The sequence below is a fragment of the Ascaphus truei genome, unplaced genomic scaffold (assembly GCF_040206685.1).
Source record: "Ascaphus truei isolate aAscTru1 unplaced genomic scaffold, aAscTru1.hap1 HAP1_SCAFFOLD_55, whole genome shotgun sequence".
NCBI classification, from domain to species: Eukaryota; Metazoa; Chordata; class Amphibia; order Anura; family Ascaphidae; genus Ascaphus; species Ascaphus truei.
Genome location: NW_027456881.1, coordinates 2,187,516 through 2,207,255, shown reverse-complemented (window position 1 = coordinate 2,207,255; position 19,740 = coordinate 2,187,516). Strand labels below are relative to the sequence as shown.

General features: G+C 45.1%; 1 protein-coding gene across 1 annotated transcript in view; it reads left to right on the top strand.

The window, feature by feature from the left end:
• The window catches only part of LOC142485307 (eukaryotic translation initiation factor 6), a 33,712-nt gene extending 29,160 nt beyond the window's left edge, over positions 1-4,552 (top strand). The window contains exons 6-7 of the mRNA XM_075584353.1: positions 3,411-3,592; positions 4,421-4,552. Of these exons, the coding sequence (XP_075440468.1) occupies positions 3,411-3,592; positions 4,421-4,430 (192 nt within the window). The 3' untranslated portion in view covers positions 4,431-4,552. The remainder of the gene's footprint in view (positions 1-3,410; positions 3,593-4,420) is intronic.
• Positions 4,553-19,740: the final 15,188 nt, after the last annotated feature.

Genomic DNA, 19,740 nt, shown 5'->3' with positions numbered 1-19,740 from the left:
GGGTAATCTCAGTTCTGAGAGATCAGACCCGCGCGCTGGGGCTGTCTCTGTTCACTCTCCTGTCCTCCACGTGTGGTAGCGTGGTGCGGAGTGTAGCGCGCATGCGCAGGAACCGGGGCCTTCAATAGGTGTCCTTAGGATGCCTGTCCGTTTTTGATAGCATAGAAACGATCGGAAATAAGCAGGAACGGTACACTTGAGTGTGTACTGGTGGTGGGTAGTAAAACCGCCAGCCACAACAGTCGCGACGCGTTTCGTTTAACAAAGTAAACTTCTTCAGGCGATATGTGTCCTGCATGTATTGCTGTGATGTCAACTGAAATATGGGAGAAGTGGCCCAGTCTGTATCCTGATGGCCTTCTGTCCTAATCTTTAAGTAAGTGTCTATATTTTGCTGTTATTTGTACATTTTTTGTGTGGTCACCTATCCTAAGGAATAAATACAATTTGTTATATCTAAGTCTCGTCCCAGTTCAAACCCAGGTATATATATATTTATATATATTTTTGGTGTAAATTACTGCCTGTCATAAGCTACCGTGACACACTGGGCCAGTACAGCTCAACCCCGTTATAACACGGTCCTTGGGGTCCCCAGCCCCTAGACCGCGTTATATCTGAGATCGCATTAAAATTTAACCGGCAGTCATAATTTTTTTAAACGTCCATTTTGCCGCGCGAGGACCTTACCGGCATCTCTCTCCTCACTACATAGAAGATTTCCTCTCTGCAGCCGTCCACGTGCTTTCCTCTCTCCAGTTGTCATGTGCAGTCTTTTTTTTTTTTTTTTTTTTGCGCCATTTTAAACATTCAATTAAATGCTTTATTGACTAACGGACACACACAAATTGAACATTTGTACATTTTGTATTAGACACATGCAGGGATTGAACTCAGGACCTTCCACTGCCAATGCCATACCCCTTAGGCTGGTGTGACAAAACATACCCTATAAACATATTTATCCTCTGTAAGGAGAGTGTACTCTGTTCACTGTCAAGTTAATTTATAGATGGCAGTGACATCACACAGTCAGTGTGGTGTAAGAGTAAGGTTTGCTTAACTAGCATATGAAAGGTCCTGGGTTCTATTCCTGTATGATATGGTATAATTAAAAATTTAAATAATGATTTATAAATGTTTATTTTATTTTTATTATATTGTATGCTCAGACCGCGTTATAAGCGGATTCGCGTTTTAACGGATCACGCTATAACGGGGTTGAGCTGTATTTGCAATTGCTCTAAACCTCTCCAATTTTAGTATGGTGGAGTGTGATTATATACATAGCATTATAAAAAGATTAATACTGTCGATGAACTACAGGTGTTTGATGTAGTATTTAAGGGTTTGGGATGTCCAATGGTATAGTGTATTTTGCGTTTAGCATGGAAAAGCCCAAATCACATGGCTAGTTGATTTGTGGGCAAACCATCTTCTCTGTGCCCCAGAAACCAAAATTGTAAGTACTTGTGCCAACTAAATTCTGGTACTTGGAAAGATGAAATGGTCATGTACATGTTAGTTTAATTTATATACAAACACAAAACGCACTACCGTTTTAGCACGTAGCGATGAATCTTAAAGATGAGAATCGGTGCAGGTGTACATGAGGAATCCCTAATTTCTTCCGACAATATACAGAAGTAGACAAATTGTCCAGAGCACTCCACTACTAACAATCTCACGGGGGACAACGAAGACCCCTAAAAGAAATACTAGTAGTTAAAATGAATAGTTTAATAAACAACACATTTAGAATAGATGTACAGCTTTATTTCAGATACGTTGTTTATTAAACGCTTTTCATTTTAAATGTCCAGTCTCAATGTCCGTTATAGTGCATACACAGAACGAACTCTGTACCTATGCACCTTTCTGACAAGGGTTAGGATTTTAAAACTAAGTTGCGTTTGTTTTAAAAAAGACATCTGAAAATGAGGATATTCAGTGTCATTAAATCGTTACATAGATGAGGTTGATAAAAGACATATGTCCATCGAGTCCAACCTATGTTTTATTTAGAGGACAGATACTTATCCTATATTTACAGTTTTTTGATCAAGAGAATGGCAAACAAACCCCCCCCCCTCCGAAGGAAAAATTATACAATGCAGCATGTTAATTTTCTGAGTTTTAACCCTTTCCGGTTGAATGTTGGAGTATATCCGACACTAGTATTTGCCACTTGCGGTCCAATGTCGGACCGGGAGGAGGGAGGAAAGCTGTGGTGTGGAGTGAGGCGCCCGCAGCACATCCCCTGCATTCTGCTTGCACCGCACTGATGCGCCCATGCGTCCCCCCCACCCCCGGGGCCGATTCGTTCCCCCCCCCCGGTGCCGATCCGCCCCCCCCACTCCCGGTGCTGATCCGTTCCCCCCCCCCAGTGCCGATCTGTTCCCCCCCCCCAGTGCCGATCCGTTCCCCCCCCCCTGTGCCGATCCGTTCCCCCCCCTGTGCCGATCCGTTCCCCCCCCCTGTGCCGATCTGTCGTCCCCTGTCCCCCAAGTGCCGATCTGTCGTCGTCGTCCCCCGTGCCGATCCGTCGTCCCCCCCAGTGCCGATCCGTCGTCCCCCCCGTGCCGATCCGTCGTCGTCCCCCGTGCCGATCCGTCGTTCCCCCCCCCCTGTGCCGATCCGTCGTCCCCCCCTGTGCCGATCCCCCCCCCCCTGTGCCGATCCGTCGTCCCCCCCTGTGCCGATCCGTCGTCCCCCCCTGTGCCGATCCGTCGTCCCCCCCTGTGCCGATCCGTCGTCCCCCCCTGTGCCGATCCGTCGTCCCCCCCTGTGCCGATCCGTCGTCCCCCCCTGTGCCGATCCGTCGTCCCCCCCTGTGCCGATCCGTCGTCCCCCCCCCTGTGCCGATCCGTCGTCCCCCCCTGTGCCGATCCGTCGTCCCCCCTGTGCCGATCCGTCGTCCCCCCCTGTGCCGATCCGTCGTCCCCCCTTGTGCCGATCCGTCCCGTCCCCCCCTGTGCCGATCCGTCGTCCCCCCTGTGCCGATCCCCCCTCCCCCCCGTGCCGATCCGTCCCCCCCCGTGCCGATCCGTCCACCCCCCAAAGCCCTGCGCCGCTCCGAACACCCCTCCAGCTCTGCGCCGATTCCCGCAGGCAGCCCCACGATGACTCCCAGCAGCTGACACCGGAGGAAGGGCGTTAGGGGGCTGTGAGTATGGTGTCAGTGCGTTTTTTTTCCTGAAAATTAAATTAGACCTACTGGTGCACTTAATGAAAATTGATTGGACCGCAAAGGGTTAAAGGATTCATCCTGTAAATTAAAAAAATATTTGTATGTTCGAATGAAGATATTCATTATTGAAGACATTGCTCTAGTTATTCAAATCTTATGAGTTTTTGTTGTTAATATGGTCGTTGTTCAGATGAGTCTAACTGAGCATGTTATTTTGCAGGCTGGGACAGTGAATCGTGGCAGCGAAGTGATTGCTGCAGGAATGGTCGTTAACGATTGGTGTGCATTTTGTGGTCTGGATACAACCAGCACGGAACTTTCTGTCATAGAAAGTGTATTCAAACTAAATGATGCTCAGCCTAGCACCATTGCTACCAGCATGAGAGATTCCCTTATTGACAGGTATGGTGATATGCATGTGACAAATTGCTTAATGTGTAGAAAGTATGATGAGTCGGTCTTCAGTAAGGCTTATGTGTCTGCTTGTGTTGTCCAAATGTTTCTGAATGAAGAAGCAATGTGATTTTATATGTTTTTAAAGCTCTATACCACAGATTTCAAACTTTTTGGGGTTGAGGAACCGTATAATTATAGTTTGAAATTCTGAGGAACCCCAACCCCCTTTAATAGTGCATCTGAGATCAGATGCATTTAAATGCTTCTGTATTTGGTACAATTGTCAAGTAACCTGAAAATTGCAGGGAACCCTTTAGTGGTGCCCGGGGAACCCAAGGAACCCTGGTTGAAAAATACTGCTCTATACACTGGTTATTAAAATCAAAGGCGGATTATTGACCTATTAAAGGGGCGCTACTTTGAACTAAGACCCAGAGCATATTTAATAAGTTAATGTAAATGACTGCCACCTATTTTTTTTTTTTTTTTTTTTTTTAATTGGACTTGTAAGTATTTTATGGATAACTATCATTTTCACAGTAAACAATGCTTTGCTCTAAAGACCGTAGTGAAGACCGTAAAACAAAGCTTTTGTTTATATTTTTTAAATTGCAATGGGATTTTTGTTTAAATAAATCAATTAGCTGCATTTTAACCTTTTGTCACTGTTTTGGTTCAATTTTGTCCATGACACAACTTCCCCTTTTAATTGGGAATAAAAGTTTGGACCTACTCCCCTAAAATACCACCACATTTACCTTCTTACAAGAAATAATATACTTGTATATTGGTGAACACATTATAAATGTTTCCATTTTGTCTTTTCTTTTACAGCTTAACATAAGCAATTGGCCAAGGAAAATGTAGCTGCACATTTCTTGTTGCAATTCGCACCTTGAAGGTTATCTATCGCCTTTTATCAAATCTGTACTAGTAAATATGACATTAAAGAACACTGCTGCTGAATTGTGAGTTTCTGTGCTTCCAAACTGTTTATCTGAATTCAATTGCGTGTACTGATTGAGCTGTGTGTTGATTGAAGTGATGGTTGGTTAAAGTGTGTGCAGTTAGAACCAGAAGCAGTTTGAACAAGGAAGCGGTTAAACAAGGTATAGTTTATTGAAGTACAGTTTACTGTTAGTACTTCTAAACTTCATAGTTGATAGAATGAGCAGGATTGAAAATGCCACTCAATGCACATCTTGCCACATGTATGTGCACTTGGAGCAGCTGTTCCAAGGAGCATACCGCTGTGGGAAGTGTGAGCAGGTGGTCTCTTTAGAATCAGAGATTGCTGATCTAAAGAGGCAACTTGCAATATTGAGGGACATTGGCAATCTTGAAAGGGAATTAGAGCTCACTGAGCAGGCCCTTGCTTCGACTAGTGGTGCAGATGGTGGCGCTGATAGTGAGGAGCAGGTAGGTAGCTTAGTTGCTGTTAGTGAGGAGCAGGTAGGTAGCTGCGTGACAGTTAGAAGGGGAAGCAGGGGCAATAGGGAGAGGCAGGTCGTTTCTGAGCTGACTGGGAATGTTGGGGCAGAAATGGGAAGGCTGGGGGAGACTAATTCCTCTAGCAGCCAGCGGAATAGTTCCTCCAGCACAGTGGGGACTCAGGATGCTCAGATGCAAAGAAAGATTGTGGTGGTAGGGGACTCCATTATTAGGAAGGTAGATAGGTCAATCTGTTGCCGGGACCGTATGAACCGAACAGTTTGTCTCCCGGGTGCTCGGGTTCGGCACATTGCGGATCGGGTAGACAGATTGTTGGGGGGGCTGGGATTGACCCGGCGGTCTTGGTACATGTTGGCCCCAATGACAAAGTTAGAGAAAGATGGAGGGTCCTAAAAAATGATTACAGGGATCTAGGCCAAAAGCTTAAGGCAAGGACCTCCAAGGTAGTATTTTCTGAAATACTACCAGTGCCATGCGCTACCACAGGGAGACAGTCAGAGATCAGGGAGGTTAATGCATGGCTAAGAAAGTGGTGTAGGAAGGAGGGGTTTGGGTTTTTAGAGCACTGGGACTCCTTTTCTGAGAGGTGCCATTTATATTCTAGGGACGGATTGCACCTCAATGAAGAGGGATCTTCTGTGCTAGGGGGGAGAATGCTAAAAAGGTTGGAGGAGATTTTAAACTAGGATGGAGGGGGGAGGGGAATGAAACAGATAATGAACTAAATGGAATAGATGAGGATACAAGGTGGTATGGAGGTAGAATGGGGGCAAGTGCAAGTTTGACAAGCAGTGAGATACCCATAGTAAATAGAGATAATACTAGAAAACTTCTAAAGACTAAACCAAGTGGGAGCAGAAAGGAAGGAGCAGATAAGATAATAGTACAGGCTGAAAAAAAATGCATGCTTGCTAATGCAAGAAGCCTGACAGATAAAATGGGGGAGCTTGAATTAATAGCTGCAAGGGAGCAGTATGATATCATAGGCATTACTGAAACATGGTGGGATGAAACTCATGACTGGACCGTTTATTTAGAGGGTTATTCTCTTTTTCGGAAGGATCGAACAAATAGAAGGGGAGGTGGAGTATGTCTATATGTTAAACCAGATCTAAAACCTATTATAAGGGATGATGTCTATGAAGGGAATGATGAAAATGTAGAGTCCTTGTGGATAGAAATTAGCAGTGGAGGTAAAAGTATAAAGAAAATGTTTGTGAGAATATGCTATAAACCCCCAAATATCTGTGAGATTGAGGAAGCTAAAATACTTTTGCAAATGGAGAAGGCATCAAAACTGGGTCATGTTTGCATAATGGGGGATTTTAATTATCCTGACATAGACTGGGGCAATGAGATTAGCGTTACAACAAAAGGGAACAAGTTTTTGAGGGTGCTTAAAGACAATTATATGACCCAAATTATTGAGGAACCAACCAGGAGAGGCGCAGTTCTGGATTTGGTCATATCAAACAATGTAGAAGTAATAACAAATGTTCAAGTCCTGGAACATTTGGGTAACAGTGATCATAACATGGTCTCATTTGAAATAAATTATCAAAAAACAGATTACTTGGGTTCAACAAAGACTTTAAACTTTAGAAAGGCAGATTTTAATAAACTGAGGTCTAATCTAGTAGTAATACAATGGGATGATGTTTTTGCAGGGAAAAATATAGAAGATAAATGGGCAATCTTTAAAACATTGTTAGAAAAGCACACGTATCAGTGTATACCCTTGGGTAATAAGTATAAAAGAAATAAGTCAAAACCAATGTGGCTAAATAAACAGGTAGGGGAGGAAATTGACAAGAAGAGTAGGGCGTTTAGAATCTTTAAGTCAGAAGGGACAGAGACATCGTATCAGAATTATAAGGAATGTAACAATAATTGCAAAAGGGTAATTAAATTAGCAAAAATGGATAATTTAAAAAGGATTGCAATAGAAAGTAAGGTCAACCCTAAAAAGTTCTTTAAGTACCTTAATAACAAAAAAATGAGAGAAGAAAATATAGGACCCTTTCAGTGTGAGATGGGTAGGCAGATTATTGGAGATAAGGAAAAAGCTGAGGTATTAAACAAATTCTTTGCCTCTGCGTTTACCAGGGAAGAATCAAGTTCAATAGTAGCGTCACAGGAGGAAGCCACAACCTCCATATTAATGAACAATAGGTTAACTGAGGAAGAAGTTCATAAGCGACTTGAAAAAATTAAAGTAAATAAGGCACCTGGCCCTGATGGCATACATCCAAGAGTTCTCAAGGAGTTAAGCTCAGTAATAGCAAAACCATTATATTTAATATTCAAGGACTCCCATTTCCACAGGCTCAGTAGCACAAGATTGGCGTAAAGCAGATGTGGTGCCTATATTTAAAAAGGGAGCTAGATCACACCCGGGGAATTACAGACCGGTAAGCCTGACTTCAATAGTAGGGAAACTACTTGAAGGTTTAATACGGGATAATATTCAGGAATACCTAATGGAAAACAAAATTATTAGTAATAGTCAGCATGGATTTATGAAGGATAGATCTTGCCAAACTAACCTTATTTGTTTCTTTGAGGAGGTAAGTAGGAATTTAGACCAGGGTAATGCAGTTGATGTGGTCTGCAAAATCTAAGTAAAGGCTTTTGATACGGTTTCACACAAGAGGTTGGTGTACAAAATAAAGAAAATTGGACTCAGTAATAATATATGCACCTGGATTGAAAACTGGTTAAAGGACAGACAACAAAGGGTTGTCATAAATGGAACTTTTTCAGGTTGGGCTAAAGTCGTGAGTGGAGTACCTCAAGGATCGGTACTGGGACCCCTGCTTTTTAACTTGTTTATTAATGTCCTTGAGGTTGGGATTGAGAGCAAAGTCTCCATCTTTGCTGATGATACTAAATTGTGTAAGGTAATAGAATCGGAGCAGGATGTAATTTCTCTTCAGAAGGACTTGGAGAGACTGGAAACGTGGGCAGATAAATGGCAAATGAGGGTTAATACAGATAAATGTAAGGTTATGCATTTGGGATGCAAGAATAAAAAGGCGACTTACAAATTAAATGGAGATATATTGGGGGAATCCTTGATGGAGAAGGATTTAGGAGTGCTTGTAGACAGCAGGCTTAGCAATAGTGCCCAATGTCATGCAGTAGCTGCAAAGGCAAACAAGATCTTATCTTGCATCAAACGGGCAATGGATGGAAGGGAAGTAAACATAATTATGCCCCTTTACAAAGCATTAGTAAGACCACACCTTGAATATGGAGTACAATTTTGGGCACCAATCCTTAGAAAATACATTATGGAACTAGAGAGAGTGCAGAAAAGAGCCACCAAATTAATAAAGGGGATGGACATTCTAACTTATGAGGAGAGGCTAGCTAGATTAGATTTATTTACATTAGAAAAGAGGCGTCTGAGAGGGGATATGATAACTATATACAAATATATTCAGGGACAATACATTGCGCTTTCAAAAGAACTATTCATCCCACGGGCAGTAAAAAGGACTCGGGGCCATCCCTTAAGGTTGGAGGAAAGGAGATTTCACAAGCAACAAAGGAAAGGGTTCTTTACAGAAAGGGCAGTTAAAATGTGGAATTCATTGCCCATGGAGACTGTGATGGCAGATACAACAGATTTGTTCAAAAAAAGGTTGGACATCTTTTTAGATGGGAAAGGTATACATGGATATACCAAATAAGTATACATGGGAAGGATGTTGATCCAGGGATTAATCCGACTGCCAATTCTTGGAGTCAGGAAGGAATTAATTTTTCCCCTTAATGGGGTTTTTTGTTTGCCTTCCTCTGGATCAATAAGTAAGTATAGATATAGAATAAAGTATCTGTTGTCTAAATTTAGCATAGGTTGAACTTGATGGACGTACGTCTTTTTTCAACCTCATCTACTATGTAACTATGTAACTATGTAATTAAAAGGTACTGTAACCTCGCAAACTATATGGAAAAAGCAAATACTGTGCTACCATGTGTATTCTACAGTATATTGCACTTATAGATACTATACTTTCCGCAGTATAAAATAAATACATTTTTATAACTTCTAAGTGTCTGATGTGTATTTTTAAAGAATTGAATGTTCAAACTAAAGCCAAAAATAAACAGTCATTGTTTATATGGTGTTACTGTGTGGTATGTTTCATGATTCAACATACACAATCTTAGCCAGCTTAACCCAGACCCATGTACATATTGAATAATAGTAACTGCAGTGCTACTGAGGAAGGGACTTCAAATATATAGCCATAAACAGAAGATGCAGTGCGCACCCAATATGACAAGTTAGGATTTTTCTTCTCAGAAGTATGAGTCTTTGTTCAATCTTTTGGCCAAAACATGTTAAATTTGCAACCATGTCAAGATATTACCTTTCATCAGGGTCCTACATTACCAATGTTATACTGTCCGTGTATTTCCTGCACTGCATGGAAACAAAATGATGGTTAATAGCATGGGATGCGTGACTTGCATGCGGTGCCCGAGGGTTAACATTTAGAAGCACTTTGTAGATATCGAGATATCTCCTCTGTTCAGTAGATATGAGCAGTTAAAATATTAGGTGTCTGGGAGGTTAAAATGAATGTCTCCCCAGACCCTACTGCAGTCTACAGTTACAATGGTAACCACAGCCGCTAGAAATTAAATTTTGATTTTTAACACTAAAAGAGGACAGCACGCAATGCTCGAGGTAACATGCTAGCGTTATTAGCTGTACTAATGTAGGCTTCTGTGGGGGGGATCACAGATTTAATGCTTTAGAGAATATCTGACATGTTTCAGCAAGGTTTCCCTTCTAGTAGAGAAATGAATCTGCTATCAAAATGCATTTAAGCATAAAGTAATTTGGGGAATCTTTGATGGGAAGAACATTTGAGAGATTCGAGACCAAAGCTTGTGTTCCAAAGCTTTAATGACGTGTGAGTTAAGCGCAGAATAAAATTTATGAAACCTCTGCCTTCCATACCAGGTGCACCATGCTCTTTCATTGTTAAAATGCTCAAAATGGAGTAATAGCCATTGATTTATAATGTTTGGTCCATACACCAGCCAGTACAGTGACGTGCAGCTTCCAATTCACCAGTAAGGCCTGTAACATAAGACATACAAACACCACACGCTAGTTTTTCTAATGGATCGTTAAAATGATTACACCTTCATGTTTTTACACTGGCCTCCTGTTCTTCCTTCCATACTTTGAGTAGAGGGGTCACGAACTTTGCTCAACCAATGTCTTTTTCGACATGCCCATGGAACACACAGAACCTATCGTATGTGGCTATGTTCACGAAACGCGTAGAAAAATCTCTTGGTGTTCTGCGCGCACGTCGGAAGTGTAAGGCAGGGGTGCGCAAACTTCCTGAGCTGCAGCCGCAGCGTTTGCCCCCCCCCCCCCCCTTCTCTGAGGACCCAGCGTCAAATGACACCGCAGGTCGTGTGATGTCAGGTGACCCCGCCGCGTCACTTGATGCGTCGCTGAAGAGCCGGCAGAGAGCAGGTAAGGGAGTTAAAGGCCTTATGCCTCCCCCGGCATTTAATCTAAATGCCTTGGGGAAGGGTGCCGGGCCTCTGTAACTGCTGAGCCCCACCTAGTGGTCTTGCTAAAGCTGGTTCTTTATGTGGGAATTGACTTTTAAAATTGATGCAGCAGTTGCATTTATTGTACTCCATCTTCATGTCCCTATAAGTTTATCACACCAAAGTTGTCGCAGTAAGACCTTTCCAGTTCACTGCTCTCCCTTTTTGGAATTTCTACAGCACTGAACATTTACAATATTATCAACTTTTATGCCTCTTCGGGTAATTCTCATCTTTCTATGTCTGGATGATCTGAAAGGCTTTATCCAGGAAAAACGCAGTCACAGGTGAATAAAGTTATATACAGGCATACCCTGGTTTAAGTACACTGGCGAGTAAGTACACCTCGCTCAATAGGCAAGCAGCAGCTCACGCATGTGCCTGTCAGCACGTCCTGAAAAGCAAAAACCGGCTCCCTACCTGTACCGAAGCTGTGCGCAAGCGGGGAGACTATAGAGCCTGTTACACATGTGTTATTTACATCAGTTATGCACGTATGTGATGATTGAAGTAAAGTACATGCATCGATAAGTGGGAAAAAGGTAGTGCTTCACTTTAAGTACATTTTTGCTTTACATACTGTACATGCGCCGGTCCCATTGTGTACGTTAATGTGGGGTATGCCTGTACTTGTATTTGTCTTGATTTATATAGTGCCATTAATGTACATAGCGCTTCACAGCAGTAATACATGTGACAATCATAAATAACAACTAATACACAAAGGAAAGAAGTGCTTCAGACAAAAGTAACATTTATTAAAATGAGTCCCTGCTCTAAAGAGCTTACAATCTAATTGGTTGGTATGAAGAATGTACAGAGACAGTAGGAAGGTGTTCTGGTAAGTGCAGCTGCAAGGGACCAAGGTTTATGTGTGAGGTTTAAATTATCAGCCATGGAGCTACATCTTAAACTGTTGGAAGATCAACCACCCCACAAGCAAATTGAATTTAAGCCTCTATATACTGTTCCTAAGAGTGCCTTACTAGTTCAGACTGGGAAGAGCATTATAGAGAGAGAAAGAAAGCGCAGAGAGAAAGAAAGAGCGCAGAGAGAGAAAGAAAGAAAGAGCGCAGAGAGAAAGAAAGAGCGCAGAGAGCGCGCAGAGAGAAAGAGAGCGCAGAAAGAGAGCGCAGAGAGAAAGAAAGAGCGCAGAGAGAAAGAAAGAGAGCAGAGAGAGAAAGAGAGCGCAGAGAGAAAGAGAGCGCAGAGAGAAAGAAAGCGTAGAGAGAGAGAGAGAGCGCAGAGAGAGAAAGAGAGCGTAGAGAGAGAGCACAGAGAGAAAGAGCGCAGAGAGCGCGCAGAGAGAAATAAAGAGCGTAGAGAGAGCGCAGAGAGAAAGAAAGAGCGCAGAGAGAGCGCGCAGAGAGAGAAAGAGAGCGCAGAGAGAGAAAGAGAGCGCAGAGAGAGAAAGAGAGCGCAGAGAGAGAAAGAGAGCGCAGAGAGAAAGAGAGCGCAGAGAGAGAGAAAGAAAGAGCGCAGAGAGAGAGAGCGCAGAGAGAGAAAGAAAGAGCCCAGAGAGAGAGAAAAAGAGCGCAGAGAGAAAGAGAGAGGAAGAGAGAGCGCAGAGAGAAAGAGGAAGAAAGAGCGCAGAGAGAGGAAGAAAGAGCGCAGAGAGAGGAAGAAAGAGCGCAGAGAGAGAGAGGAAGAAAGAGCGCAGAGAGAGAGAAAGAAAGAGCGCAGAGAGAAAAAGAGAGGAAGAAAGAGCGCAGAGAGAGAAAGAAAGAGCGTAGAGAGAGAGAGAGAAAGAGAGCGTAGAGAGAGAGAGAGCGCAGAGAGAGAAAGAGAGCGCAGAGAGAGAAAAAGCGCAGAGAGAGAGAGGAAGAAAGAGCACAGAGAGGGGAAGAAAGAGCGCAGAGAGAAAGAAAGAGCGCAGAGAGAAAGAAAGAGCGCAGAGAGAAAGAAAGAGCGCAGAGAGAAAGAAAGAGCGCAGAGAGAAAGAAAGAGCGCAGAGAGAAAGAAAGAGCGCAGAGAGAAAGAAAGAGCGCCGAGAGAGAGAGAGCGCCGAGAGAGGAAGAAAGCGCAGAGAGGAAGAAAGAGCGCAGAGAGAGAAAGAAAGAGCGCAGAGAGAGAAAGAAAGAGCGTAGAGAGAGAGAGAGCACAGAGAGAGAGAGCGCAGAGAGAAAGAAAGAGTGCAGAGAGAGAGAGCGCAGAGAGAGCGCAGAAAGCGCAGAGAGAGAAAGAGCGCAGGGAGAGAGAAAGAAAGAGCCCAGAGAGAGAGCGCGCAAAAAGAAAGAGCGCAGAGAGAGAGAGGAAGAAAGAGCGCAGAGAGAGAGGAAGAAAGAGCGCAGAGAGAGAGCGCAGAGAGAAAGAAAGAGCGCAGAGAGAGAGAGCGCAGAGAGAGAGAGCCCAGAGAGAGAGAGAAGAAGAAAGAGCGCAGAGAGAGAGAGGACTCTGTTACACATGTGTTATTTACATCAGTTATGCACGTATGTGATGATTGAAGTAAAGTACATGCATCGATAAGTGGGAAAAAGGTAGTGCTTCACTTTAAGTACATTTTTGCTTTACATACTGTACATGCGCCGGTCCCATTGTGTACGTTAATGTGGGGTATGCCTGTACTTGTATTTGTCTTGATTTATATAGTGCCATTAATGTACATAGCGCTTCACAGCAGTAATACATGTGACAATCATAAATAACAACTAATACACAAAGGAAAGAAGTGCTTCAGACAAAAGTAACATTTATTAAAATGAGTCCCTGCTCTAAAGAGCTTACAATCTAATTGGTTGGTATGAAGAATGTACAGAGACAGTAGGAAGGTGTTCTGGTAAGTGCAGCTGCAAGGGACCAAGGTTTATGTGTGAGGTTTAAATTATCAGCCATGGAGCTACATCTTAAACTGTTGGAAGATCAACCACCCCACAAGCAAATTGAATTTAAGCCTCTATATACTGTTCCTAAGAGTGCCTTACTAGTTCAGACTGGGAAGAGCATTATAGAGAGAGAAAGAAAGCGCAGAGAGAAAGAAAGAGCGCAGAGAGAGAAAGAAAGAAAGAGCGCAGAGAGAAAGAAAGAGCGCAGAGAGCGCGCAGAGAGAAAGAGAGCGCAGAAAGAGAGCGCAGAGAGAAAGAAAGAGCGCAGAGAGACAGAAAGAGAGCAGAGAGAGAAAGAGAGCGCAGAGAGAAAGAGAGCGCAGAGAGAAAGAAAGCGTAGAGAGAGAGAGAGAGCGCAGAGAGAGAAAGAGAGCGTAGAGAGAGAGCACAGAGAGAAAGAGCGCAGAGAGCGCGCAGAGAGAAATAAAGAGCGTAGAGAGAGCGCAGAGAGAAAGAAAGAGCGCAGAGAGAGCGCGCAGAGAGAGAAAGAGAGCGCAGAGAGAGAAAGAGAGCGCAGAGAGAGAAAGAGAGCGCAGAGAGAGAAAGAGAGCGCAGAGAGAGAAAGAGAGCGCAGAGAGAGAGAAAGAAAGAGCGCAGAGAGAGAGAGCGCAGAGAGAGAAAGAAAGAGCCCAGAGAGAGAGAAAAAGAGCGCAGAGAGAAAGAGAGAGAGGAAGAGAGAGCGCAGAGAGAAAGAGGAAGAAAGAGCGCAGAGAGAGGAAGAAAGAGCGCAGAGAGAGGAAGAAAGAGCGCAGAGAGAGAGAGGAAGAAAGAGCGCAGAGAGAGAGAAAGAAAGAGCGCAGAGAGAAAAAGAGAGGAAGAAAGAGCGCAGAGAGAGAAAGAAAGAGCGTAGAGAGAGAGAGAGAAAGAGAGCGTAGAGAGAGAGAGAGCGCAGAGAGAGAAAGAGAGCGCAGAGAGAGAAAAAGCGCAGAGAGAGAGAGGAAGAAAGAGCACAGAGAGGGGAAGAAAGAGCGCAGAGAGAAAGAAAGAGCGCAGAGAGAAAGAAAGAGCGCAGAGAGAAAGAAAGAGCGCAGAGAGAAAGAAAGAGCGCAGAGAGAAAGAAAGAGCGCAGAGAGAAAGAAAGAGCGCCGAGAGAGAGAGAGCGCCGAGAGAGGAAGAAAGCGCAGAGAGGAAGAAAGAGCGCAGAGAGAGAAAGAAAGAGCGCAGAGAGAGAAAGAAAGAGCGTAGAGAGAGAGAGAGCACAGAGAGAGAGAGCGCAGAGAGAAAGAAAGAGTGCAGAGAGAGAGAGCGCAGAGAGAGCGCAGAAAGCGCAGAGAGAGAAAGAGCGCAGGGAGAGAGAAATAAAGAGCCCAGAGAGAGAGCGCGCAAAAAGAAAGAGCGCAGAGAGAGAGAGGAAGAAAGAGCGCAGAGAGAGAGGAAGAAAGAGCGCAGAGAGAGAGAGCGCAGAGAGAAAGAAAGAGCGCAGAGAGAGAGAGCGCAGAGAGAGAGAGCCCAGAGAGAGAGAGAAGAAGAAAGAGCGCAGAGAGAGAGAGGAAGAAAGAGCGCAGAGAGAGAGAGGAAGAAAGAGCGCAGAGAGAAAGAGCGCAGAGAAAGAGCGCGCAGAGAGAGAGAAAGAAAGAGCGCAGAGAGAGAGAGAGAGAGAGAAAGAAAGAGCGCAGAGAGAGAGAAAGAATGAGCGCAGAGAGAGAGAAAGAATGAGCGCAGAGAGAGAGAAAGACAGAGCGCAGAGAGAGAGAAAGAGCGCAGAGAGAGAGAGAGCGCAGAGAGAGAGAGAGCGCAGAGAGAGAGAGAGCGCAGAGAGAGAGAGAGCGCAGACAGAGAGAGAGAGAGCGCAGAGAGAGAATGAGCACAGAGAGAGAGCGCAGAGAGAAAGAAAGAGCGCAGAGAGAGAGAGAGCGCAGAGAGAGAGCGCAGAGAGAGCGCAGAAAGCGCAGAGAGAGAGAAAGAGCGCAGGGAGAGAGAAAGAAAGAGCCCAGAGAGAGAGCGTGCAAAAAGAAAGAGCGCAGAGAGAGAGAGGAAGAAAGAGCGCAGAGAGAGAGAGAGCGGAGAGAGAGAGAGAGAGCCCAGAGAGAGAGAGAAGAAAGAGCGCAGAGAGAGAGAGGAAGAAAGAGCGCAGAGAGAGAGAGGAAGAAAGAGCGCAGAGAAAGAAAGAGCGCAGAGAAAGAGCGCGCAGAGAGAGAGAAAGAAAGAGCGCGCAGAGAGAGAGAAAGAAAGAGCGCAGAGAGAAAGAGAGCGCAGAGAGAGAGAAAAAGCGCAGAGAAAGAGAGCGCAGAGAGAGGAAGAAAGAGCACAGAGAGAGGAAGAAAGAGCGCAGAGAGAGAGAGCGCATAGAGAGAGAGCGCAGAGAGAGAGAAAGAAAGAGCGCAGAGAGAGAGAAAGAACGCAGAGAGAGAGAAAGAAAGAGCGCAGAGAGAGAGAGAGAGCGCAGAGAGAGAGAGAGAGAGAGCGCAGAGAGAGAGAGAGAGCGCAGAGAGAGAGAAAGAAAGAGCGCAGAGAGAGAGAAAGAAAGAGCGCAGAGAGAGAGAGGAAGAAAGAGCCCAGAGAGAGAGAAAGAAAGAGCCCAGAGAGAGAGAAAGAAAGAGCGCAGAGAGAGAGAAAAAGAGCGCAGAGAGAAAGAGAGAGAGGAAGAGAGAGCGCAGAGAGAAAGAGGAAGAAAGAGCGCAGAGAGAGAGGAAGAAAGAGCGCAGAGAGAGGAAGAAAGAGCGCAGAGAGAGAGAGGAAGAAAGAGCGCAGAGAGAGAGAAAGAAAGAGCGCAGAGAGAAAAAGAGAGGAAGAAAGAGCGCAGAGAGAGAGAAAGAAAGAGCGCAGAGAGAGAGAGAAAGAAAGAGCGCAGAGAGAGAAAGAAAGAAAGAGCGCAGAGAGAGAGAAAGAAAGAGCGCAGAGAGAGAGAAAGAAAGAACGCAGAGAGAGAAAGAAAGAAAGAGCGCAGAGAGAGAGAGAGAGAGCGCAGAGAGAGAGAAAGAAGGAGCGCAGAGAGAGAGAAAGAGCGCAGAGAGAGAGAAAGAGCGCAGAGAGAGAAAGAAAGAGCGCAGAGAGAGAAAGAAAGAGTGCAGAGAGAGAGAAAGAAAGAGCGCAGAGAGAAAGAAAGAGCACAGAGAGAGAGAAAGAGCGCAGAGAGAGAGAAAGAAAGAGCGCAGAGAGAGAAAGTGCGCATAGAGAAAGAAAGAGCGCAGAGAGAGAAAGAAAGAGCGCAGAGAGAGAAAGAAAGAGCGCAAAGAGAGAAAAAAAGAGCGCAGAGAGAAAGAAAGAAAGAGCACAGAGAGAAAGAAAGAAAGAGCGCAGAGAGAGAGAAAGAGCGCAGAGAGAGAAAGAGAAAGAAAGAGCGCAGAGAGAGAGAAAGAGCGCAGAGAGAGAGAGAGAAAGAAAGAGCGCAGAGGGAGAGAGAAAGAAAGAGCGCAGAGAGAGAGAGAAAGAAAGAGCGCAAAGAGAGAAAGAAAGAGTGCAGAGAGAGAGAAAGAGCGCAGAGATAGAGAGGAAGAAAGAGCGCAGAGAGAGAGAAAGAAAGAGCGCAGAGAGAAAGAAACAGCACATAGAGAGAGAAAGAGCGCAGAGAGAGAGCGCAGAGAGAGAGAGAAAGAGCGCAGAGAGAAAGAGAGAGCGCAAAGAGAGAGAAAGAAAGAGCGCAGAGAGAGAGAAAGAAAGAGCGCAGTGAGAGAAAGAAAGAGCGCAGAGAGAAAGAAAGAGCACATAGAGAGAGAAAGAGCGCAGAGAGAGAGAGCGCAGAGAGAGAGAGAAAGAGCGCAGAGAGAAAGAGAGAGCGCAGAGAGAGAGAAAGAAAGAGCGCAGAGAGAGAAAGAAAGAGCGCAGTGAGAGAGAGAAAGAAAGAGCGCAGAGAGAGAAAGAAAGAAAGAGCGCAGAGAGAGAGAAAGAAAGAGCGCAGAGAGAGAGAAAGAAAGAGCGCAGAGAGAGAAAGAAAGAAAGAGCGCAGAGAGAGAGAGAGAGCGCAGAGAGAGAGAAAGAAGGAGCGCAGAGAAAGAGAAAGAGCGCAGAGAGAGAGAAAGAGCGCAGAGAGAGAAAGAAAGAGTGCAGAGAGAGAGAAAGAAAGAGCGCAGAGAGAAAGAAAGAGCACAGAGAGAGAGAAAGAGCGCAGAGAGAGAGAAAGAAAGAGCGCAGAGAGAGAAAGTGCGCATAGAGAAAGAAAGAGCGCAGAGAGAGAAAGAAAGAGCGCAGAGAGAGAAAGAAAGAGCGCAAAGAGAGAAAAAAAGAGCGCAGAGAGAAAGAAAGAAAGAGCGCAGAGAGAAAGAAAGAAAGAGCGCAGAGAGAGAGAAAGAGCGCAGAGAGAGAAAGAGAAAGAAAGAGCGCAGAGAGAGAGAAAGAGCGCAGAGAGAGAGAGAGAAAGAAAGAGCGCAGAGAGAGAGAGAAAGAAAGAGCGCAGAGAGAGAGAGAAAGAAAGAGCGCAAAGAGAGAAAGAAAGAGTGCAGAGAGAGAGAAAGAGCGCAGAGATAGAGAGGAAGAAAGAGCGCAGAGAGAGAGAAAGAAAGAGCGCAGAGAGAAAGAAAGAGCACATAGAGAGAGAAAGAGCGCAGAGAGAGAGCGCAGAGAGAGAGAGAAAGAGCGCAGAGAGAAAGAGAGAACGCAAAGAGAGAGAAAGAAAGAGCGCAGAGAGAGAGAAAGAAAGAGCGCAGTGAGAGAAAGAAAGAGCGCAGAGAGAAAGAAAGAGCACATAGAGAGAGAAAGAGCGCAGAGAGAGAGAGCGCAGAGAGAGAGAGAGAAAGAGCGCAGAGAGAAAGAGAGAGCGCAGAGAGAGAGAAAGAAAGAGCGCAGAGAGAGAGAAAGAAAGAGCGCAGTGAGAGAAAGAAAGAGCGCAGAGAGAGAGAATGAGCGCAGAGAGAGAGAGAAAGAGTGCAGCGAGAGAGAGAGAAAGAGCTCAGCGAGAGAGAGAGAAAGAGCGCAGCGAGAGAGAGAGAAAGAGCGCAGAGAGAGAGAAAGAAAGAGCGCAGAGAGAGAGAGAAAGAAAGAGCGCAGAGAGAGAGAAAGAAAGAGCGCAGAGAGAGAGAAAGAAAGAGCGCAGAGAGAGAAAGAAAGAAAGAGCGCAGAGAGAGAGAGAGAGAGCGCAGAGAGAGAGAAAGAAGGAGCGCAGAGAGAGAGAAAGAGCGCAGAGAGAGAGAAAGAGCGCAGAGAGAGAAAGAAAGAGCGCAGAGAGAGAAAGAAAGAGTGCAGAGAGAGAGAAAGAAAGAGCGCAGAGAGAAAGAAAGAGCGCAGAGAGAGAGAAAGAAAGAGCGCAGAGAGAGAAAGTGCGCATAGAGAAAGAAAGAGCGCAGAGAGAGAAAGAAAGAGCGCAGAGAGAGAAAGAAAGAGCGCAAAGAGAGAAAAAAAGAGCGCAGAGAGAAAGAAAGAAAGAGCACAGAGAGAAAGAAAGAAAGAGCGCAGAGAGAGAGAAAGAGCGCAGAGAGAGAAAGAGAAAGAAAGAGCGCAGAGAGAGAGCGAGAAAGAGCGCAGAGAGAGAGAGAGAAAGAAAGAGCGCAGAGAGAGAGAAAGAGCGCAGAGAGAGAAAGAGAAAGAAAGAGCGCAGAGAGAGAGAAAGAGCGCAGAGAGAGAGAGAGAAAGAAAGAGCGCAGAGGGAGAGAGAAAGAAAGAGCGCAGAGAGAGAGAGAAAGAAAGAGCGCAAAGAGAGAAAGAAAGAGTGCAGAGAGAGAGAAAGAGCGCAGAGATAGAGAGGAAGAAAGAGCGCAGAGAGAGAGAAAGAAAGAGCGCAGAGAGAAAGAAACAGCACATAGAGAGAGAAAGAGCGCAGAGAGAGAGCGCAGAGAGAGAGAGAAAGAAAGAGCGCAGAGAGAAAGAGAGAGCGCAAAGAGAGAGAAAGAAAGAGCGCAGAGAGAGAGAAAGAAAGAGCGCAGTGAGAGAAAGAAAGAGCGCAGAGAGAAAGAAAGAGCACATAGAGAGAGAAAGAGCGCAGAGAGAGAGAGCGCAGAGAGAGAGAGAAAGAGCGCAGAGAGAAAGAGAGAGCGCAGAGAGAGAGAAAGAAAGAGCGCAGAGAGAGAAAGAAAGAGCGCAGTGAGAGAGAGAAAGAAAGAGCGCAGAGAGAGAAAGAAAGAAAGAGCGCAGAGAGAGAGAAAGAAAGAGCGCAGAGAGAGAGAAAGAAAGAGCGCAGAGAGAGAAAGAAAGAAAGAGCGCAGAGAGAGAGAGAGAGCGCAGAGAGAGAGAAAGAAGGAGCGCAGAGAAAGAGAAAGAGCGCAGAGAGAGAGAAAGAGCGCAGAGAGAGAAAGAAAGAGTGCAGAGAGAGAGAAAGAAAGAGCGCAGAGAGAAAGAAAGAGCGCAGAGAGAGAGAAAGAGCGCAGAGAGAGAGAAAGAAAGAGCGCAGAGAGAGAAAGTGCGCATAGAGAAAGAAAGAGC